Source organism: Cinclus cinclus, chromosome Z (genome assembly GCF_963662255.1).
Source record: "Cinclus cinclus chromosome Z, bCinCin1.1, whole genome shotgun sequence".
Lineage (NCBI taxonomy): Eukaryota > Metazoa > Chordata > Aves > Passeriformes > Cinclidae > Cinclus > Cinclus cinclus.
In genome coordinates this window covers 21,284,188-21,308,994 of record NC_085084.1, presented here as the reverse complement: position 1 = coordinate 21,308,994, position 24,807 = coordinate 21,284,188, and the positions used below count along the sequence as shown (strand labels likewise).

Sequence of the window (24,807 nt, the reverse complement as noted above, 5' to 3'; positions counted from 1 at the left end):
CTACTCATCAATTTTTCAAGCCCTCAGTACCTCTTCAGACAGTCACCTTTTTCTTTTGATTTTTGTTTTTTTTTTTCAGTTTCAATGGATTAATCTAAATATTTTACTCATTTGCCGGAAACATCATCTCCTGACTCTGTTGACAGAGCCAATACTCATTCACTCCTTTCTGCTGTACCATTGTGCAAAGTATATTTTTTCTACAGTGCAAGTCCAGAACCCACTGTCTCTTCCCACACTGAGATGATCCCTTTTCAGTGCAACATCTGTCACTTTGTGAGACCCTTTATGGTAACATTCCCAGTTCTTCCTGTGGGCAGGGGCCACCTCTCCTCCCCAGACAGTATTATGTGCAGACTGAGAAAATTGTCTTGGCACAGCAGAACCTTTGTTCCCTGTTCTTTGTATTTGTTTTTCACACTCTGGCAACAAGGTGCTATCAAAGGTGACTGATGGGCAGCTGCTATTTATGAGCACACGGCTGTTTGTTTCCTTTCTGGAAGTGCCTGCATGGCCTTCCCTTGACACCTGCAGTGTACCAGGGACAAACATAAACCAGAGCTTCAAGGTTGGAACAGTCACTGTTGAGTTGTCAGGTGATGTGTGTAACAAAAAAGGGAACTATTGGTCAATCTTTTAGGGCACTAGGAAAAGAGCAGAAAGACAATTTTCTGGATGACAACTGGGTGAAATCATGGCAAGATGAACAAGGCACTCTCTGCCTCTTGAGTGATGCTGAGGCCAAAGATGATCAATTCAGGCAAAAGACACAGAGAGTTTGAACAAGTTCCTTCAGAGGAAAGCCATTGACGTACCCCATCACTGATGGGAGATAAAAAGAGGATTAGTAACCATCACTGAAGGGATTTAAAAGACCTACAGATGTGGCACTTAGGGACACAGTTTAGTAGTGGACTTGGCAGTGCTGTGTTAATGGTTGGATTCACTGATCATAAAGGTCTTTGCCAACATAAATTATTCCATTATTAAGATGAAAGGAATTTTATTTTTGCTGTGTGGCTGGTCTGGATCAGAGGCAATGCTGTGGTCGGGGACGAATCCACACTGTTAGCATGAACCTGTCCCTCAGGCACTGGAAGGAGGTTCATTGCACTGTGTCTTCCCCAGCATCACCACTATGGAAAGTAGTGGGACTATAGTGACAGGGTCAGTTTGGGCTGCCAGCAATGTATGTGCTTTCATATATTGTTATTTTAAATGTCAGGTTGGATATCATTTATGTGAAGCATCAGCAAGATCTTGATATTAATAGCTGGGATAATGGTATGTGGCAATATATCCTTTTTATTATTCCATGTGTTGATTGTTATCTGACTGAACTGCCAGTCAATGTGGAAATTAGTTTAAGTTCTAGAGCTCCAGCTGTCCTGTAATGATTGTTAATATAAAAGGGAGAAATACAAACCTATCAAGTGAAATAGAAAATACAGTTTCGACAGTAACATTTTTTAAACCGTAGCTAAAAAGCTATGAAAGAGTACACTCAATTAGCTTCTCCCAAAGCATGGACTAGGAAGGGCTCTTCTCTTTTGTACTGTACTGATAAACCCTGCCCCAGTCATCACTGCCTGGCCTGAGCAGCCAAACCCATTGACTGCAGACATTTTGCCTTTCAGGGATATCCCTGCCTGCTGCCCTTCTGTCTGAATTCCAGAGCTGCTTTGCTGCCAGCAGCAAAAAATCACAAAGCTTTTGGTTCCCAAAAATCACAGAATCATAGACTGGTTTGAGTTGAAAGAGATCTTTCAAGGCCACCTGATCCAACTGCCCCACAATGGGCAGCACCATACTCAATTAGAACAGCTTGCTTGGAGCCTTGGATGCTTACAGAGATGACTGAACACTTTCAGGGATGGGGCATCCACCACCCCTTTGGGAACCATCTGCCAGTGATTTTCCACCCTCTTTGTAAAAACCTTCTCTCTGCAATCTCTTCTGAGCTTGGGTGGAACTAACAGGATGGAAGGGCAAGTCCCAAGAGCCTGGCTCCTTCTGAAGAGGCATCAGTGAGAATAAAAGTAGGGTAGAGGAAGGGCTGAGTGTACTGTATGCAAAATAAAAACAAATTACATTGATTACATCCAGATATGATGTGCAATTATAACTCTGTCAACCCCTCATCCCTCCTGCACCATGTTTCACCGTAAGTAGGGATCTCAGCAATTTTGACACAAAGGTATTCCTTTAAAACTAGAATATGACAATTTTAAACCAAGAGTACTCAAGCAATATTGCTAGATGCTAGCACTCACCAGGAACAGCCGCTGCCACCCACAATTACCTGCAGTGGAGAGAGTAAAGAGCAATTCACTGCAGTGTTCTTTGCAAGCCTGAGTTAGCTGCATCCCCCATAAAGGACCCAGTGGCTGATGGCCAGGGTAAGATGCTTTGGGTAAGTGACTTTGCTGGAGAGGTTAATACAAAACAGCAGAGTCAAGCACTTCTGACCTCTGCACTTTCAGAAAAGAAACTTATCTTTATTGGTTCCAGAGCTTGAAGAGTCACTGCAAACCTTCCAACCCCCTTGTTGAGGGTTAGTTCTCTCCCTTTTTCCCCTCTGTGGAATTTTCCCCATTGTCATGCTAAGATACCTGTTGACTGGGTCCTGGTGACAAGGGGGAGGGGACGGGAGGGAAGAGGTAAGCCCCGCGAGATTCAAACAGCCAGAAGAGGAAGCGGAAGGCTGGGTCTCGGCCCATTTCCCTCACAGAGTTCGGACGAGAAGGACGATCGCCGTCTGTGTCCCATCCCAGCGTCGGGAAACCACCATCGGACCCTGCCCGGCTGTCTTCTCGCTGTGAACTACCACCATCCAGCACTCTACTGAGCACTGGGACCGACACCGTGAGCGGAGAGCTCTCTCTCCATCTCTCTCTTCCCCTGGGACAGCGCTGCCACCACCCCCAGCCCTCCTGCGGCTCTGCGGGACCCACCCGCCCCCAGCACCAGGAACTGCAGCTCAGGGAAAAGGTGCCTGTAGCCAGAAAGGACTGGGACTGAGTTACTGTTCTGTTTGTGGGTAATTTCATAGCTGTTGATGTTCTTGTTTGTCTTGTTAGATATACTAGTAAAGAACTGTTATTCCTACCCCCATATCTTTGCCTGAGAGCTCTCTTAATTCCAAAATTATAATAATCGGAAGAATCACATTTTCTTTCAGTCCAAGGGGAAGCTTCTGCTTTCCTTGGCAAACACCTGTCTTTCAAACCGAGACACCCCTGCTGAATCATTTCTTTCCAGGACAACTTCGTTTTGAAGCGCAATTTAGAATGAGCAAAGTGCTCATCCACTGCCAGAGAGAGATGGGAAGAGTTAGCAGTGAGTTCTGACACAGGAAATATAATTTCCCAGTGTAAGATTAGTAAAAAATGGTGAACAAATGGTGAACAAATCTGAAAAATTAACTTCAGCAGGCAGGAGTGGAAAAAATCAGTTCAAGAGGTAATGACAAAAATGCATGATGGATATCCCAACAATTTAAAGGCTATACTGATCAGTATTTCATGTACACATATTCCCATTTTGGGATCATTACTTTTGATCAACAGGTGCAGTGTGTCACAGACCAAATTAATCAAAAAGACATAGAAGAATACAAAGCCTTACTCTTGCTGTCAAAAGGCAATTGTTGGGTCTCACTTTGGTACATAACCATTGTGAATGACTACCCACTAAGAAGCTGAGACTTTTTAAAAAAATGAATTATCTACTTCTGTGTTGAACATTGTCCACACTTCAATGAATCTGAAGAATACTACTGTGACTGAGTGCAGAGAGTTAAGTTACAGATATTTCTGTACAGGAAATTCTCCTGGCTGTCAGGAGTAAATGATACAAACCAACATAAAGGTAAGTCCAAGACTAATTTCCATGCTTCTTGCTGTAACAGTGGGGAACTTGTGCTTTGGTGAGTGCTTGCTGTTTGGCTGTTAAGTTTAGTAAAGTTTCTCCCAACTAAGAAATCCCACACTCTAAAATCTGCAAGTTCTTGGCCAACAGGAACAGATGAAGAAGAGGGGATACATGTGGGAGACACACTAAAAGTGAGGCAACTCAGGAAAATGAAGATCTGGACTCAGCAGAGCTTACCCCACAAAGGGCACAGACTTGCAAATGGTGTTCTGCTTCTGCTCACTTTCTGATGGCATAAGGACCTTTGAGTGACTTTTTAGATTCCAGAATCCTAGAATAGTGTGGTTTTGAAGAGACATTACAGACCATCTAATTTCAACTTCCTGCCATGGGCATGGATGCCAACCACCAGACCAGGCTCCTCCAAGCCCTGTCCCACCTGGCCTTGGACACTTCCAGGGGTGAGGCAGCCACTGCTTCTCCTGGCAACTTCTGTCAGGGCCTCACTACCTAAATGTTTACATTCTTCCTTGTATCAGCTAAATTTATCCCTTTCAGCTTAAAGCTATTCCTCCTTATGGTGTCACTCCATCCCTTGCCCAAATTCCTCTCCAGCTCTCTTGGAGTTAGGCACTGGGAGGGGCTCTAACGCCTCCCTGGAGCCTTCTCCTGATGAAAACCCCCAGCTGTCCCAGCCTGGCTACAGAGCAGAGAGGTCCTCTGCTCACCTTTGTAGTCTCCTCTGGATTTCCTCCAACAATGCCACCTCCTTCTTATGCTGAGGATCCCAGAGCTGGATGCACCTCTGCAGGTGGGGGTCTCGCCAGAGTGAGCAGAGGTGCACAATCACCTCCTTCCACCTGCTGCCCACACTTTTACTGATTCTGATTCAGTCTAGGACATCTTTGGCTTTCTGGGCTACCAGAGCATATTGCCAGGTCATCTTGAGCTTCTAATCCACTAAACCACAAGTCGTTCTCCCCAGTACTGCTCTCAATTCATTCTGTATTTGTTCCCTGCCTGTATCTGTGCTTGGCATTGCCCCAGCCCAGGTACAGGACTTTGTACTTGGCCTTGCTGGACTTCATGAACTAAGTCCTTCAGTTCAGACACCTGAACCAAGTTGCTGGACTTTAGTTTCTGAACAAAAAACAGTTGTACATGTTGAATTAGTGCAACTGAAGATCGAATAAGAACTCTGGTCAGGCAACTACCCTGGGAGCAGCTACACCTGCCCTTCTTTACTGACTTCACATAGAGATTATACTCAAAAGACTTAATTACATTAAAGCACAACATGTCCTCCAGCTGTGACCCCCTGCTTAAGGCGTCCCTTAAAATCCTGTGGTTAAAACCTATTCAGTAGTGAAAAGAAAAAAAAAAGAAAAAAAAAAGGAATTCCATGGAATTATTCACAGGGCAAAATCTTTCTTTTCAGATTGGAAAAGATTTTTGTCCCACCTCCTCTTCCTTTGTGGTTAGGTCTTGAGGAATCTTGTGTTGATCATGCATCTCTATTGCTAACATTTTGAGCAAGGACCCCCATATATGTACATCTATGTACAATTTTTATAAGTAGGTATTACTCAGGTTCTAATACTTTACTCCTGCAGCCCAGTGGATCATCTCATGCCCCTCCCAGGGGATCTAAGCACCTCACTCTACAGACTTAAAGAAGCAACCATATATTCTGGGGAAAAAGCCAGTACTAATCAAAATTTTACTTTTAACTGTAATTTATACTATGACTAAGGATAGAGAGCATACAGCCCCAGGTGAATACTGTGGGGTAAGACACGATCGGAGGAGCTCCTTTTGTCACATCCCTAGGGAATTATTAGGAAGGTAAGTTTTCTCTGATCTAAGAGTTTTGAATTTTAAGCAATGTTGAGGTAATTTATACAATTGCCACCTTGTAATTTCCCCAAGATTAATTCAAGACTTGTTAAAATGTAGAGCAACAAGAAGTCATTGAAGGAACTGCTATTTTAAAAAGACAATTACTTTTTAAGACTATAATACGAACTTCAGATAAGCTAAATCAGAAAGAGCAGTGAATACACATTTCTGTTTAAATTTGCATTCTTGTGTTGAATTAATCACATAAAAAAGAAAGAAAAAATTAGTAAGTTGGATAAAAATAAATGAATTTTCTTCTATTAATGTCTGATGTTGAAATATAATTTGTTTACTAATGACACAATCTTAATGAAAAAGTAAAAAAAATGTAGTAAGATATGCAGACATACCCCAACAAATTACGTATTTAAAATGCCAAATACAGATTAGCTTTGTCATATCTCTAAAAAATGCTAACTTTCTAGTGGTTTGGTCAGCAGCCAGAGGTTTGCAGGTAACCATTGAAAAGTGAGAGTCAGAGCCCAGCAAACTGAGCTTCTCTTTGGTAGGAGAATGCTGCCACTTCCTCTGTGTGTGTGTTTGGCATTTGGCACAACACTCCTGAGAAGGAGACAGTAGAGTTCTAACTGTTTTGTACTCGTGAGAATACATAACCTATCCCTCTTGGAAGACCTTGAGCTAACAGAGTATGCTATTTAAGTTTCAGACATTGCTGGTGCTTTTGATTCCTCTTTTTTTTTTTTTTTACACTTGACCTTCTGGGCAGCTTGAGGTAAAACTGTTATTCTGGTAAGAGTCATCGTTTTCTTATAAATAATGGCCTACCTCTTTGGTTGCCGTGAGCTGGCATAACTCCTCTGATTTAGTACTTGGATGTACATCCATGAAGGTTTACTTTCATTTCTCATAGACCTACATGGAAGTAAGACCTGCTCCACCTCTCTTCATGGTGTGGTATCTTAGCAGACCATTTCTAGTCTGAAATCCTATCTTTGGTACAGGTAGCTGCCACCCATGTTGGGAAGTGGTCAGGATGTATTAAAAATTTTGCATGTCCTAAGCTCCCTCTCTCTCTGTGGATGGTGATACACACACAATTGATTGGAATCAGACAGGTTTGCTATGCACTGTACCAGATCAGGATTTTTACTGCTCTTTTCATGCCCTGATTGTCTCCAGATGAGCTCTCTGGTGCCTCACTCAGCAGCACAATCCCACTGACATGCTTCTCCTGATCTGATCCAACTGCTGCCTGGGTCAGCAGCTCTTGCCTTGAAAGCCTCCTCCTTCCCTTAAGCTGCCACCAATCCCTGCCATATAGGCATGTCATTAGGAATGAGGGGAAGTAATTGTCAGCTTGCACAGAGCCTCATTTTCATGACCCAAGTTCATTGCTTACCTCCGTGACAGCGAAGCTGCGTTTTCCACAGGGAACGACCTTGTACCACTTGTCGTGCAGAACATCCATGAAACCATGGGATTTGTACTGGCTGATAAGGTCAGAGATGTTTGAAGTGAGCGGAGAGTTGGGGGGAAGACCAATGCCATATCCTAGAAGGGAGGACAGCACAATCACTTTCTTGTTTTGCTTTTGCTGAAGTATGTTCATTTCTACATGGAAGAGCGAGCTGGCTCTCTGTTTCAGCCAGCTCAAACCTGGCTAACTGTGGTCATAGAATGCTGAGACAAGACCTTTTCTTGGTGCAAAATGAATTCACTCAATATAAACAGAATAAACAAATTCAAAATTATTATGGCCACACAAGAAATATGTAAAACAGGAGGTTCAGAAACTTAAAATGGAGACCATGGATGAATAAATATTTTCTCTATAAACACAGACCTTTTAATGACCTTGCCATGAATTCTTTCAGCAATGCAAAAAGAACTCAATGTCACATAAACCGTTTTGTGATCCCTTTGCATTTTTAGAGCAGTAGATGTGACTGTGGTGTCAGATGTGACATTTTCTTTCTACGCATTTTCTGATGAGAAGCTGTATGCATGTAAATATAGTCAGGAGCAATCTTCATTGTTACCACACAGCAATTTAAAGCCCAGAGGCTACACTTTCTGTTCGTGTACTTCTGCTCTGGCACTGACAGGGACTTCCAGATACTAATAAATGTAGGTTTTACCCACTGTGTTGTCTTTCACCATGTTAAAGTGCTGGTAAATGACTTAGTGTAAGTGAAAATGAATTCAGTAACTCTGAATGTGGTATTTCTATTTGCAGAATCTGCAGTTTGACTTTAAGAATTCTAAACAAATACACTAGATTCCTCGAAGACATGCAGTTGCATGCCAATTGCCTGCAGAGATTAATTTCTAATACACTGTGGATTTTTCTTTTTCAGTCCAGAGTTCAGACTTTCAGACTGTCCCTCAACAACACAAGAAGAAAGAAAAAAAACCCTTACAAACAGACAAGTGGTGAATTTGCCAGGATAATCGCTCACTTTTCAACAAGTGATAAGCTCATAAGTGTTCCTACAATGCAACAGTCTCCCCTGTTGCTGAGTTTTTTACATCGTGCTTGTAATGTCACCTGAATAAATTTGCTCAAAGGATTTGTTTCAGAGTTGGCAAAGCTAGGACTCATAAATATCACATTTTCAGCTTCTTGTAATTGTGTCATATGAAGCCAAGTCATCCAAAATCATATAGTTCAGGGTCTACTTGTTTGTTTCTTTTTCTATATTGAAATCTAATCTACTTGATTTGAAGCTGGGAAGCTTCTGGTTTTATTTCAGCAGAGCTGACCTTTCTGAAAGCTATTTATCAGGTTTCTGAAGGAGGTTGTTTTACTGTGTGATGGGAGCAGCTGGAGTAATTGCTCTTGCAGGGGAGGAAAGTGGAAGCACCAGTCCTTTCCACTGGCCATCTATCACAAAAGTGGCTTCTAAAGTGTGCTGCCTATGTGCTTATTCATGCTGGAAGCAGCTCCACACCAGCCTTGCTTCCAGGCTGCCTTCTGAGCTATCCTTGCTAATTTCTTGAAGCTGCAGGAGGCCAAGCACCAGGACTGGCTCCTTTCTCAATTAACTACAGATTCAGTGGGAATCTTGAGCTAACCTTCAAAATGGGAACAGTATTTGTCTGCTTCAGATGAAACTGCAGAACCACATTTTGAGCACATTTGAACTGGGTTTTGAATGCATGTCAACATAGCAGAAGAGAAGCCTCTTTTCAGGGGCCTCTATTTCATGGTGAGCAGGGAAATGGACTCTGCCTCCTACTTGTCTGGAGACACACTGTCTGAGCACTTGGAATAATTTCTATATAGAGCATGGCAACAGGTCATAGAATCACAGCATCATTTGGGTTGGAAGGGACATTAAACGCCATTTTGTTCCAATGCCTGCCATGGGGTATCTTCCGCTAGACCAAATTGCTCAAAGCTCCACCAAACCTGGCCTTGAAACAGGTGGGGAAAGTGATATGAGATCTCGAAAAAAAAAAAAAAAACCACAAGAAAAGGCTGGAGCTTTTGTTCTGCTCAATCACTGAGGATCTTGTCATAATCCTCAAGGGGTCCCCAGTTTCACCTCTATATTTTTCACTGAGCCTACCACATCACAACAAAGCGAATTCAGCACATGAGGAACAGAGCAGCGTGTTATAAAACTATTACCTTCAATGGCAAAGGGTTTTCCCACAGTTAGGAGCTTGCAGTCAGCATCTATTGACACTTCATAATCTAAGAGTGCTTTATCCATGATGAAGGCATCAAGTTTCTCTGGATCATGCCTGTAATCAACATCAAAGTCAGAAACACAACCACTTCACAGTCTAAATGACACTGAACATTTGTCTATGCAGTTTTCTGGATGTATGAAAACATGGACCAGAGACTGCTATTTGCACATCTGTACTTAAAATGAAAACTGATTTTTATTTTGAAGAAAGGAATTGTGCATGAAATGCAAACTTTGTGTAAAGCAATAAGTGTGTTTAGGACTTATTTCGCTCCCACAAAATACTGTTGTTCTGAAAGACAAAAGCCACTACAGAATGTTAGACTTTGATTCAACTGAAAGTGATCACAAGGCTTTAGTGGAGAAGATACAAAATTGCTAAAATTCTGTTGCTGTCTTGGTTTCTTTGTGATGTTAAACTTGGGGGATATTAGGGTATATTACTGAAGGGTAAGTTATTCAAAGGTATTTCTCTTCCTTTCTCCTTGAATATGAGGTAAATTATTTCCTTCACCCAATTTATATTTTCCTTGTGTTGTCTTCATGAACACAATGACTGAATTTTGCTAAAATAATAATTTCTGAACAGCATGTTTGGAAAAATAGTGATACAAAAGGACAGCTGCAGTGCCTGGCCTCATCTGACCCCAGGACTGCACCTTCCATTCCCATCCCCTTAAAAGTCTGAGTGTTCTCCTGATGTGATTACTTCATTGATTTCAATCCCTTGATTCCAGGTTGACCCAAAGAATTGCCAAGTGTCTTAATTATCAACAGGATGGATCTGGGGAAAAATACAGAAACAGGAAACAACAGGTAAAAGCTCCTGGAGAAAAGTTCTCAGGCCATCTGCCTGGCAACTTTTAAGATAAAATGAATGAATGTGAATATCAGGCTTATTACTGCCTCCCTTGTTTCCTGGAAGAGTTGTGTGACCCCAACACTGCTAAGCACAGATGTCTCTGAGGCACACTGACACCATGATTCCCCAAAGCAACGAGACTCTTATTACTTTTTACCTGTCTAGTGCTTCTTCTATTCATTTTAATGATAAATTAAGATTCCTCTCTGAGAACCCCCTTTGCTCCCATCACAATGAGGAACTTCATTGGCAGCTTTTGCTTGGAGTGGATGCTTTTTTTCTGAATGTTTCTCACTGCCTAATGAAGGGCTCCCAAACTCAGAAACTTGCCAGGAGTTTATTCATTGCCCTTGCCTGATGGCACCCCCACAAGCAAGTGGGCATTCCCACCTGGCCTAAAGGTATATTAATCCATTGAACTCCTGTGTTTTGTGTGACCCTCAGCACTGGGAAGGAGAAGATAATGGGACATGGAATCCATGGAGTGGTTATATTTTCTACTACATCTGTCTCTCTGACACCATCTTTCTCCCTACCACCATCACCATCGCCATCACTTCTCTCTCTCTCTCTCACACACACACACACACACACACACACACACACACACACTCTCTCTCTCTCTCTCTCACACACACACACACACACACACACACACACACATTTACTGTTAAATAAAATCCGTACTATTGGCTTTGGCCTCACTTTCACCTTAATCCGGGCATCTCTCTGAACAATTTTAATAATAGTTGGCCAGGGAGATAGGTGTGGTGCTGCATGCAGGGGCTCACTTCAGGTAGGCCACCCCATCCGTGGTGGCAGGGACATTGTAGCGCCGCATGTACTCGTGCATCTCTGGGAAGCTCTGCCTCACGTAATCCTCGGCGCTGCTCTCCCGCACCGTGCCAAACCGGAACCCTTGGGATGGGTGGTGGAGCTGATGGGAGGACAGGAGAGGATTAGCAGAAACATTTGCCTCCCACCCCACCTGGTATGTCAGCCTCAGTGGGCCAACAGCTCCTCAGAAATCTTCAGTGCTCATGGAACTGCCTCTCTGCGTGTTTTCCTGCAGGCAGCTTCCCATCCCCCAGGAAAAGCCTGAAAAGACTTACCAAGTGACTAAAGTGCCCGTCTGTATACTCTCAGGGTTTTCTTCAAATGTTGAAAACAATTCCCATTAAACATGTTGGTCACTCAAATGTAGGTGTTTATTGGGATTATTTGTCTCTAGAACAGACAATATTTCAGGAACTGTTATGAGAAGTCTCTAGACTGGCTACAATAGACTTTCTAGGGCTCTGGACACACAGCAAAGATTTGTTTCGGCATAATGTTTTACTTTGTCTTTAGGGATGAAATTTAGCCTTCTGCAGAAGGGCAGCACCCCCAGTTCATTTCTGGAAGTCTATACACCACATCACAGTCTTCACTGCCACTCCTCACAGACATACTGAGGACTGAAAGATCACCAAAATGTCTCCCCTGGCCATGAGATGGAGGGAGAATTCCCCTCTGCACAGCTCAGGCTGCAACCATGGATATACACACATAGACTTTTTGCAGTTCTGTGCCCTGTCCTTCTCTGAACTGACTCCACAGTCTGCAGCCCCAAGGAGACCAGTTCAAGTTTCACAGACCCCCTCTTTCTGAAGCTTCTGTTTGCCTTTGGAGCATTTAGTGACTCCTGGGAAAAGTCTCAAGCTGCCATGGAGGAGCCAGCCAGCATCATCCACTATGCCAAACACTTCCTTGAGCTGGCCAAGCACTGCCAAGCCACACTAATTAAAAAGCCTTCAGCAACCTACCAGCCTCTAACAGTCCAAGCTTTCAAAGCACAGGAAGTCAAACAGAGCTAAGGCTGAAGCAGTCATGCTGTATTTGCTTTCCACGAAGGTTACAGACATCACAACAGCTTGCAAAGATATCTCACCACCGCAACACTCTGCTTGGCAAAGACCAAGCAAAGAAACATTCCACCAGTCCACCTGGCCTCTGCATTATCATCTTAGCAGAACAGAGTGCAGGGCAGCACAATGCCATAAAAGACCTTTCCCTTTCTTCTCTTCAATGACTCCGTGGATAAAAGAGCATTTATACTTTTTTAAGAATGTCAGAAGTAAGATGTAAACTCACTGTCACCCAGTTTAGTCCGAAAAAGAACAGAAAAAGGTCTTTTGCATGGTGTTTCTGATGTCATGGGGGCTATGAACATTCTCAATTTCTGGTAATTTTTACCTGAAATTGAAAATGAAAGTGGGCAGGTTATTACCACCTTGTGGTCTGCTGATCTTGTTCAAGTCTATGAGTATGGAGGGAGTCCTGGGTGCGGTTTTTTTTTTTGTTTTTGTTTTTGTTTTCTTTTTTTTTTTTTTGCATTCTGGTGTAGATGGCTGTGGGATAAGCAATGCTGCGTGTGCCTCCATCTGGAGCTGGCCATAGTGCTGTGCCAGAAGGACTGTGGGCACAGAGGGAAATGTTCTTGCCTGAGAGTGTGGGACCAGCATTCAGGTGCCAGAAGACATAAATAGCAGGAGTTGGGCTGTGACAATACGTGATGGAGACTTCCAGCACAATGCTGCCAGCCCCAATCCTGAGACGCTGAAGATGACATGCTTTAAGAAGGAAGTTGGAATGAGGTTCATGCACTCTCTGTCCCAAGAAGAACATCACCACAATCAGGACTATTTTTTATTTCTTGGCAGTTTCAGTGAAGATACAGAAAACCCCGTTAAGACCCAACTCTGAGCCACACTGGCATCTTCCAAGTCAACTTAGGTGTTTTTTGTGAAGTTTGTGGCCTGCCTAGTGATGTCAGATGCAATGCAACATCTGATCTGTAGATGAAGTCTGACTTCACTCTCATTCAGACTGTCACCAATGTCTCCACTTGACTAAACTTCTAAGCCTGAATGAGAAAGACTGGTACAAAACCAGTGAACTTCACCTCTGTGCAATTTTCTATCCTAAATCCTTTACTGAGGACTGCCCACGCTTTGCTTTGTGTTGGGCAGGCTGTCAAATTTCACCCCAAATGATAACAACACTGGAATGTTTATTACATCAGAAGTCCATATGGCTTAATATCTTGTCTCTAGCAACACCATATGCCTGGTGGGAATTCTGAGGAAGTCTGTATAAGGGAGTTGTTCAGCCATCCCTTGTATCAAGTGCTCTACCTGCTTCTAGTAATCCTTGCTTTTTCTTAAGCATCATTATGTGTCTGCACCTTTGTACTTGATCAACTCCTTTTACAAAGGATAAATGTTAACACTTAGATCTTTCCTGTAGATCTTTCAAAGACTTCTGTTTTCTTATTGCTGTTTATTCAAAGGAGGAAAAAGGTTGCTTGCAGCTCTGGGGACCCACAGGGCAAAATGCTGCCAGAAGCACTTCACTAATGATTTGCTAAGACTGTTAGGGGTTACTTGCTTCAACAAAAGATAAAAACTTTGGGATAGAAACAAGACTCATCACTTGGAAAACTATATGACAAGATGGAAACCACAAATCTCTATGTCCTGACAGGATAGGTAATTGCCATAGTCTTGCTCTGAACCTTGCCTTATCAGTTGTCTCTTTTTTCTAATATTTTCTGTTTCTCATGCTCTCTTTCTTTTGTGTTTATTATGTTTTGAAAGTCCTATAATGAAAGAGTCTTTCTGCTTTCTATAACCACTAATGGAATGTTAATGCCTAGGGCTTCAGAGAAATCATAAAGTCTGAAAAATCAGCATTTGAAGAATTAAGAATGGATTCTATGTATTTATGTTTTTAAACTCATAATTCAGGGGAAGCATTACTTACTTTTATATCAGTAATTGCAAATATAAAGACCAGCTTAGTGAAAGAAATAGCTGTTGAAATGAGAGTAATTTCTACTACATGATTCTCTGCTTCTGAGTATATACTGTGTTTCTCCATTCAACACTCAGAGTCAGAGGTGAATAACCATCATAAAGCAGCTAAAGGGCAGTAGGAAATTGTCCTGGTTTAGGTAAATTTGGGAGGAAACCTCTGAATGTGGTCTCTCTAGGAAACAGATTTGATCAGTCCCTTCTCCAACTGGTTCGGAGAAATATTTCCTTAGAGAGAAGTAGAAAAACAAGCTGCTTATTTAACAGACAAAGCACTCCCCAACACTAAAATGAACAATACTAAACAGCAAAATATCTTGCCCCTCTGAAGAGATGACAAATTCAGCAGAGTCCCTTTTGTGGGTTGCAGTGCAGCTCACTCAGGCTGTTCTCAGTCCCTCCAGAGCTGGGAAATGGCACAGCTCAGGACAGGCCTGGTGGGCCACAGGTGTGAGCTCCCAGTTCTCTTCTGGGTTTTTCAGTCTAGAGCAGGTTCAAACAATTTCAGGAAAAAGGGAAAAAATACAGTCCAGGGAACTTCTCTGCCTCAATGAGTTAAAAACTAAGTAAAAGCAAAGAGCTCTCTCCTGCTGTCCACTGCAGACAACACAATCTGTGTGTAGGAAGGTGGGGGAGCAAGTGCAGTATCTGATAAATTCTGCACCTCTTCTCTCTTCCTTCACTCTTGGAACCAGACTTAAAGTCGCAGAACTCAATATTCAACCCAAACAGAACAAACAACTGGGGATACAAGCATCATAAAATGTTTTAGTTTGAAAGACAGGTAGTTGCTAAGAAAGGCAGAAGCCTCCCTTTGAACTGAAAAATGTGATCTCTTTTCTCTACAAATTATTATAATTTTGGAATTAAGGGAGCTCTCAGGCAAAGATATGGGGATAGGAATAACAGTTCTTTACTAGTATAACTAACAAGACAAATAAGAACAACAACAACTATGAAATTAGCCACAAACAGAACAGTAACTCAGTCCCAGTGTTTTTTGGCTGCAGGCACCTTTTCCCTGAGCTGCAGTTCCCGGTGCTGGGGGCGGGCAGGTCCCGCAGAGCTGCAGGAGGGCTGGAGGTGATGGCAGCGCTGTCCCAGGTGGGGGAGAGAGAGATGGAGAGAGAGCCCTCCGCTCACAGTGTGGGTCCCAGTGCTCAGCAGAGTGCTGGATGGTGGCAGGTTACAGCGAGAAGGCAGCAGGGCACGGTCTGACAGCAGTGAGGATGGCTCCCAAGGCTGGGATGGCAGAGATGGAACTGAGGCGGCGATTGTCCTTCTCGTCCGAACTCTGTGAGGGAAATGGGCCGAGCCAGAGCCTTCCGTCTGCTTTTCTGGCTGTTTGGATTTAGAGGGGTTTTTCTCTTCCTTCCCTTTTGTCCTGCCAGGAGGGCCTAATCAACAGGTATTTTAGCTTGACAATGGGGAAAATTCCACAGAAGGAAAAGGGAAAGAAACAACCTCCAACATTATCCACCCCAAATTTTCTCATACCATCATGCTACATCAAATTAAATCTTTAAATTACAGACATACATGTAGTTACAGATACAGGCAAGTTTCATGAGTAGTTTATCTTAAAACAAGGTCTCTTTGGGGTATGCATTGAGTCTTTTCATTCTTTTGCATTACCCACTACGTACAACCTGGTTCTTGAGCGAAAACCATTCCACGAATTGGACTGTTTTTGTGGAGGCAGAATTCACTTAAACAGTTTTTCTTAGCCTACCTTTCATGTGTACTATTGGAACCTTATTTTTATGTGGTGTTCTTAAGGGCTTAGACTGGGCAGAGCCTGCTTGATTAGTGGAATTTTGGGTGTTTACTAACTATGTGGCCTTTGGTGTATTAATTTTTCAATATTTGAAAGTCTTTCCATCCAGTGCCTTCAAGGTGGTTTTAAGCAGGCCATTACACTGTTCAACTTTTCTAGCCACTGCTGCGTGATAAGGAATGTGGTACTCCCACTCGATGCTGTGTTTTTTGGTTCAGGTGTTTATGAGGCTATTCTTGAAATGAGTTCCATTGTTTGATTCAATTCTTTTAGGGGTACTATGCCTTCAAAGGACTTTCTTTTGAAAAGGCTTAAGGCTTAAGGATGGTGTTGTGAGCAGTGGTGTGAGGAACAGGGTAGGTTTTCAACCACCTAGTGGTGGCTTTTACCATGGTTAGCACATAGACCTTGTCTTGGTGTGTTTGAGGCAGTGTGATATAATTAATTTGACAGACCACCCCATACTTATATTTGGACCACCGCCCTCCATACTAGAGGGGCTTCACTTGTTTGGCTTGCTTGATGGCAGTACATGTTTTACAGTTATGGATAACTTGGGAAATACTGTCCATGGTTAGATTTACTTTTTGGTCTTGTGCCTGCTTATAGGTAGCATTTTTGCCCTGATGACCTGAGGCATCATGGGCCCATCGAGCCAGGAACAATTTTTACTTGTATTGCCAATTTAAGTCTATTTGTGACAGTTTTAGTTTTGCAGCTTGATTTACTTGCTTGTTGTGTTGGTGCTCTTTATTAGCCCGACTCTTGGGGACATGGGCATTTACATGACAGACTTTTACAGGTAGCTTCTCTACCTGAGTGGCAATGTTTTTCCACTCATCAGCAGCTCAGATTGGTTTTCTCCTACGTTACCAGTTGGCCTTTATTCATTTTTCTAGCCAAATCCACAGAGCATTGGTTACTATTCCTGAATTAGTGTAAAGGTAGACCTTTGGCCACTTCTCTTTTTCAGCAATATCCAGGGCCAGCTGACCGACTTTGAGTTCAGCAAGTTGACTTGATTCACGGCAGGGCAGCTTCATATGGCTGCTTTTTACTTCTGGTTCATTCTTGTGATGTGACAAGAACCATCAGTGAAAAGAGCCTAGCGAGTTGGTTGTAGGGTGGGGCTTTATTAACCGGTTACTTGTTCTTGCTTCTCTTTACTGGCAAGACCAAAGTTGTTACTTTTTGGCCAGATTGTAATTATTTCCAAAATCCCAGGGCAATTTGGGTTTCAGATACGGATGCTCTGTGTGATGGGTGATCCACTTGCTCCATGTGGCATTGGTGGCGTGGTGGGTAGAGGGGACCTTTCCTTTAAACATCCACCCCAGCACTGGTAGTTTGGGTGCCAGGAGGAGCTGTGTTTTTGTGCCAACTACTTTTGAGGTAGCTTGAACTTCTTTATAGGCAGTCAAGATTTTCTTTTTTGTTGGAGTGTAGTCGGCTTCAGACTTCCTATAATTTTGGCTTTAGAATTTTAGAGGTCGGCTTTGAGTCTTCCTAGGTACTTTCTGCCAAAGGCTCCAGGACAAACTCTTGTTCCAGGCTGCAGAGTAAGGCACATTCTTCACTTCTGGTCCCGTCCTGACTGGGCCGAGGGCTACCACATGAGCGATCTCCTGCTTGATCTGGGCAAAGGCTTGCTGCTGCTCAGGTCCCCAGTGGAAATCGTTCTTTTTCTGGTGAGCAGGTAGAGAGGGCTGACGATCTGGCTGTACTCGGTAATGTGCATTCTTCAAAAGCCTATGGTATTTAGGAAAGCTTGTGTTTCCTTCTTGTTGGCTGGTGGAGACATCGCAGTGATCTTACTGATGACCTCAGTGGGGATTTGGAGCTGTCTGCTTTGCCACTTTACTCCCAGGAACTGGATCTCTTGGGCAGGACCTTTGACTTTGCTCCTCTTGATGGCAAAACCAGCTCCCAGCAGAATCTGGATGACCTTCTCTCCTTTCTCAAATACTTCCATTGCTGTGTTCCCCCACACAATGATGTCATCGATGTTTTGCATATGTTCTGGAGCTTCACCCTTTTCCAATGCAGCCTGGATCAGTCCATGGCAGATGGTGGGGCTGTGTTTCCACCCCTGGGGCAGTCGGTTCCAGGTGTACTGCACACCCCTCCAGGTGAAAGCAAACTGAGGCCTGCACTCTGCTGCCAGAGGAATGGAGAAAAATGCATTGGCAATGTCAATGGTGGCGTACCACTTTGCTGCCTTGGACTCCAGCTTTTACTGGAGTTCCAGCATGTCTGGCACGGCAGCGCTCAGCGGTGGAGTCATTTCATTCAACGCACGATAGTCCACAGTCAATCTCCATTCTCCGTCAGACTTGCGCACAGGCCAGATGGGGCTGTTGAAGGGTGAGTGGGTTTTGCTGACCACCCCTTGGTCCTTTAGCTCATGGATTATCTTGTGGATGGAGATCACGGCATCTCGATTTGTCCTGTACTGCCTGTGTTGCACTGTCGAGGTGGCAGTTGGCACTTGCTGCTCCTTCACTTTCAGGAGTCCCACTACAGATGGGTTCTCTGACAGTCCAAGCAAGGTGTTCAATTGCTTAATGTTTTCTGCCTCTACAGCAGTTATTCCAAAAGCCTACTTGAGTCCCTTTGGGTCTTTGTAATAGCCATTCCTCAGGAAGTCTATGCCTAGAATACACGGTGCCTCTGGGCCAGTCACAATTGGATGCTTCTGTCACTCCTTCCCAGTCAGGCTCACCTCAGCCGCCAGCAAAGTCAATTCCTGTGATCCCCCTGTCACCCCAGCAATGGAAACAGGTTTATCCCCAACATGTCCTGATGGTATTAGGGTGCACTGTGAACCAGTATCAACTAATGCCCTATGTTTTTGTGGCGCTGATGTGCCAGGCCATGGGATTCAAACTGTCCAAAAGATCTGGTTTTTCCGTGCCTCTTCTTGGCTAGAGACAGGGCCCCTTTAGCTTTGGTTATTATTTTTTTTCTGGGCATACATATTGGAGATTCCCTTAAGGGGATCTGACAAATCATCCTCCATTTTGTAATACCCTGCACCTTGGTTATGGGAAGTTGAGGCTACCTTCACTTTAGTGCAACTTCTTTGGTTAGTGCTTTTCTTCCTGAGTGGACGCACCCATGCTTCCAGGGCAGAAGTGGGTTTTTATTTCAACTTTTCATGTTTTTCTTATGGTCACACAGAAAAAATTAGAGGTCAGCTTGTGGGGTGCACCCTTTCTTCTTAGTTGGGGAACGTTGGGTTCTAACTTTGGGATTTGTGACTTGCACTGGTGCTGCACTGACCTTCCTTACCTCCTTCCTTACTCCTCTTGTTTCTTTTTTGAATTCTCTACTCATGGCAGAGACTTGAGCCTGCATTGGGCTATTGATTATACTCTCAAAATTTTTGAGCTTATTGGTAAGAGAACTTAATGTCTTTTCATTGTTGTCAGTATTAATGGTTGTAATGAATGTGGTGTATTGAGATGGCCCCAGGTGTGCCAGATTCCACAACATCTACCCTGTGCACCTGACCTTGTCAGGGCTATTGTTATGTTGTTCACCCCTCCCAAAGAGTACTTCCAGTACTGCTATTTCTTTCAGCTGTTGGATTTCCTCCTCATGGGTTTTCCAGCACATTCTATGGTGATGCTCCTGCATTTTTTTTATGGACAAACCTCTCTCTTACACTCATTAAAAGCCACTCCCAGAGGGAAAGGAGGCCTGGATTTCTTACGAATACCTGATCCACGCCTGAGTCCTGGGTCAGGGGTCCCAAATTCCTTGCCTCAGTACCATCCAGCTGCACACCTGTACCCATAAGGTCCCAGACCCGCAGTAACCACGTTGTAAAAGCCTCACGGCCCCTTTGTACAACGTCTTTACGCAGATTATGGAGACTCTCGTATGACAGGGACTCCGTGACGATCTCAACCTCTGGCTCCCCTGCTGGTTGTGAGGGCCCTGCTTTCTGATCCTTATTATCCAGGTGCTTTGTTTTCACCTTAGACTTTCTAGTTTCCATGGGGGCAACTGCTGCTGGCTGTGAGTGCCCTTGCAGTTCAGCTGGAACCTGGCGAGATGTAACATCTGTGGGTACCACTCCTGCACCATCAAGTTCTCCCTCTTTAAGGCGGGGGGAGAGTTTCTCAAGAGCTGGGGAAAGATAGTCCTTCAGCATCTGGCCCATCTCCTTCACTAGAAACCCCACCCACTCTGGGTGGTTCCTCTCTGAGGTGAGCTCTGGGGCAGAGTCAGGCTCAGGGGGAACATTCTTAACTTCTGGGGTAGGATCAGGCTTAGGGAGAGCATCCTTAGTTTCTGGGGCAGGGTCAGGCTCTGAGGCAGAATCCCTATTTTCTGGGGTACGTATCAGGGTTGTCATTCAAGTCAATTTTCCCTTGTCTTTGAATGTTGAATAGAACAGGTTTACAAGGCTTATTAGCAATGCTAGCTACTGTACAATATCATTACCACTTAGAAGATATTTGAACCCTTCAAAAACTGGTGGAGTAGACCCAAAAAACTGCTTAAGGGGTTGGGACAAATTTTTCTTGGTGTCACATTTTTATAGCATGTACCATGTAACCCCAAAAACATAGTTAGAGTGTGATAGCCCTGAATCCATGTACCCGCCTTCCAGAGGAAGTTAAAAATCCACTAATTCCTCACCTTATCAACCCACAAAATGAACTGGATAATAGTTACAGTAGCTTGAGTTATAGGACCCATGTTCAAATAAGGGATTGCAAATGGGAGAGATAAAGCTGTGGCCACATGGAGCCCAAACCACGGTAAGCTGGACAACATGATGCCAACTAACACAAAATAGAGGTAACTTAAGAACTGTTATTCCTTTTTCACCCTTCCCTCTCAATGCCTTCGGGCCCCATGTTGTGGCACCAAAATATGTCCTAGTTTGAAAGACAGGTATTTGCTAAGAAAGGCAGCCTTTCTTTGAACTGAAAAATGTGATCTCTTTTCTCTACAAATTATTATAATTTTGGAATTAAGGGAGCTCTCAGGCAAAGATATGGGGATAGGAATAACAGTTCTTCACTAGTATAACTAACAAGACAAATAAGAACAAGAACAGCTATGAAATTACCCACAAACAGAACAGTAACTCAGTCCCAGTCCTTTCTGGCTGCAGGCACCTTTTCCCTGAGCTGCAGTTCCTGGTGCTGGGGCAGGCAGGTCCTGCAGAGCTGCAGGAGGGCTGGGGGTGATGGCAGAGCTGTCCCAGGGGGAGAGAGAGATGGAGAGAGCCCTCTGCTCATGGTGTGGGTCCTGGTGCTCAGCAGAGTGCTGGATGATGGCAGGTTAAAGCAAGAAGGCAGCAGTGCAGGGTCCGACAGCAGTGAGGATGGCTCCTGGCGCTGGGATGGCAGAGATGGAACTGAGGCGGCGATTGTCCCTCCGGTCCGAACTCTGCAGACAAAATGGGCCGAGCCAGAGCCTTCTGTCTTCCCTTTTGGCTGTTTGAATCTCTTCCTTCCCCTTTGTCCTGCCAGGAGGGCCTAATCAACAGTTATCTTAGCATGACAATGGGGAAAATTCCACAGAGGTAAAAGGGAAAGAACCAACCCCCAACATAAAGTCACCCCAAGACAGAAATGTTTATATTTTTTGTATCCAGAACACTTGGATGTTTAATGGTCACTCTAGTACAATTAAAATAAATGAATGCAATAGCTGCAGATCCATCTACAGACATGAGTTTTCTTAGCACTTGGCTTAGCGTTACAAAGTCCCTCCAAAATCAGGCATCTATGGCTGCAAGAAGTGGAAAGAACAAGGTTTGTTCAGATCTGCAGGGAGGCTCTGAGGTAACAGTGAAGTGGAGTTTATGTACTCCGTGTCCCAAGAAAATCATGACCACAATTCTCCTGGCTTGACAATTCATTGAATAAGATATGAAGATTGTCGTGGGTACAGATATTGCAAAATAGCAGTGTGACAAATAAAGATATTTAAATTTCTTTAACTATCAGATCACTGAATCACAGAATCATTTAGTCTTAAAAGACCCTAAAGAACAGACCCCAACAGGTAACCAAACACTGCCAAACCCATCACTAAAATATGTTCCCAAGAGTCACATCTACGGGTCTTTTAAACCTCTCTAGGGATTGTGACTTCACCACTTTCCTGCACAGCCTGCTCTAATGCTTGACAACCCTTATGCTGAAGAAATTTTCCCGGGATCTCTCTTCTGAAGACTTATTAGCATTTATCAAGCAATCAGCCCTTTGAGTATTACCTGGCAAGGCCATCACAGGCAACTGCAGTTGGCTGTGAGCTTGAGTAGGGAAACACTGATAGCCTGAGCAGTCTAACATCAAGGGTATGAACACATCAATTGAATAGCTATGTTAAAAACATTTAACTGCTAATCTATTTTAATATTTTATTTGATAAAAGCTAAAAGGGGTTAAAAACTCATTTAGTGCTGCTGGTTAGTGTCTCTCCTAAAAAGGGTCACAGCTCCAGCAGCCAGCAGTATCATTTTTGTATCTGAAATACCAGAGATAATGGATTTTTTTACCAGTGACCTGAGTTTTATATCTGAAGCAATGGTGTATACCATGAGGGGCCATTCTTTAGGTGCACCCTGAAGTTTAAGAACCAGCTTCACACTGTGAGGAAGCTGTTGCACATGAAGTTGTGATGATGCACGTAGTGATATTCCATTTGGACCTGGTTTAGTGTTTGGGGCAGATTCAAGAGATGAGTGGGATGTGGAGTCAGAGGGATTTGAACACTTGTCTTGAGCACTGAGTGCTTGGATTTCACAGGTTCAGGGCTGTGGAATGCAAAGACCAGAGGATCTTGCTACACAGAACAGGCATGGAAGGCTCAGGAAGATGTCCCATTTTCTGTAAATGCAGCAATCTTTGGAGGAAGGACTAGGACATGCTGCTAGGAAATAGGGCATGAAGGTACAAGAGGAAAAAGGCCAAAGAGTTGTGATTTCTGTAACTGGTGTTCCCTGTGAACAATGCTGTATGATTTCTCAAGGACAGTATCTACCATAGGACACATGGATTGTGCCCTGCATTTCTAAGAACCAGTCTCACTGTTGAAGAAAGCACACCATGGGTAAGGAAACAAACAATAAGCAATGTTTTCTTGTAATGTGTGAGAAAATGGGAAATGTGAATATTGCTAAACACTGAGGAGGTGAAATGGCTGTTGGGTCTCTTGAGCCCTGAGACATGGAGGCCATGCAGTGTTTAAGAAAACACAATAGCTTTACAGTACATCCAACTTCTCTGACAGTGTCAGGACAAGCCTTGGGACTTCTGAGAGTCTTCTGAACCTTGCACAACATGGTGCTCTCAGACAAATGATGTTTGTACTTCCTGCTGCTGAAAGCAAACACTGCAGCTACCAGTTCCCTCAGTTTGGCCCCTGCTTCCAGATTTCCTTAGTTTCTGTCTGCTGTTGTTAAAACATCTGCTGAGTGGGAAGTGGACAACTTGTTTTATTTGGGAAGAAGTTGAGACAAATTGGGCATCTGCATACATCTATGGCTTAGGGTGCCAATTATGCATGAAAATGAAAATGCGATAAAGACCAATGTGATGAAACCACAGCAGCAGAAACAGGAAAACACAATCCTGAATGACAGGGGTTTTGCATAACTTAGCACATTTCATTTTATGTAATGCCATTGCACTCAGTGCTGCCAACTGGGGAGAAGACCTAGATGCCAACTTGAAAGGCAACAGGCTCAGAAATGTCCAGTGCTGCTTGGGATTTAAAACTAAAAATGTCAACTTGGCACATACATGGCTGTGGGACTGCAGGGTTTTGATACCTTTCTATCAGGTTCTGGCTTTTGTATGACTTTTCAATGCTGCAAATCCTAATTATTTGCCACAAGGACTTTCCTCCCTTTGATGCCCTGGTTTAGTTAAGTATCATTTTGAGGTCTGCATCCCATTCAGATGCCATTTATTTTTGCAGTAAGAACCCCAGGTACAGAAAAATTATGGGCTCAGGTCCACAAAAGTAGGCAATACAGTATTGCCTTCTGATACAATGGAGTTTGAGCTTGCTAGGACCTGTGAGGAGACAAGAAACATCTAAACAGAACAGCTATTGGGAAGGGAAATTATAACTACTTTCTACAAGCAGTGATATAACTGAAATCTAGGAAATGCTTTCCCAGCACCTGATCAATGGGGTGCAGCAGCTGCCTCACTGAGTCTGTTTCAGAACCATTCTGTGAAATGGGACTGGAGGAAAAATGCTGTGGGATCCCCGTTTCTAATCATGATCTCAGCTCACGAGAAGCATTTCATCATTCATTCTGCTGGCCTCGTCAGTACCCAGATTCAACTCCATGAATTATTTCTTTTGAGGGAAATGAGAAAAAGGAAATCCAATATATAGCTGAGAGCAGTGCCAGTGACCACTCACTTCAGTGACAGAGCTAACATGGATTTAGCTTTTACCATCACTTATAATTTAATTTCAATAGGTGCTTTTTTATTTAAACAGGGTATAAAAAGGAGGAATATGGCTGAAAACACTTTCTTAATTTTCTAACAAATTCTGAGGAAAAACTGTGGTGCAATAGGTTTTAGTAGCTCACTTCCACAACAGGGTTGGTTACCTGGTATAACATCAAGTGTAGTGTTTAATGGGTGTTGGGGGTTGGTTTTTTCCCTTTTTTCCCTCTGTGGAATTTTCCCCATTGTCATGCTAAGATACCTGTTGATTAGGCCCTAATGACAGGGGAAAGCAGGGACGGGAGGGAAGAGAGAAACCCCTCAATATCCAAACAGCCAGAAGAGGAAACAGAAGGCTCTGGCTTGCCCCATCTCCCCCGCGGAGTTTGGACGAGAAGGACGATGGCTGCCTCAGTTCCATCCCTGCCATCCCAGCGCTGGGAGC

General features: G+C 43.6%; 1 protein-coding gene across 1 annotated transcript in view; it reads right to left on the bottom strand.

The window, feature by feature from the left end:
* GRIN3A (glutamate ionotropic receptor NMDA type subunit 3A) overlaps positions 1-24,807 on the bottom strand; it is a 77,008-nt gene that overhangs the window by 9,737 nt on the left and 42,464 nt on the right. The window contains exons 4-6 of the mRNA XM_062513543.1: positions 11,085-11,230; positions 9,368-9,483; positions 7,133-7,284 (exon numbers count right to left, since the gene is read on the bottom strand). Of these exons, the coding sequence (XP_062369527.1) occupies positions 7,133-7,284; positions 9,368-9,483; positions 11,085-11,230 (414 nt within the window). The remainder of the gene's footprint in view (positions 1-7,132; positions 7,285-9,367; positions 9,484-11,084; positions 11,231-24,807) is intronic.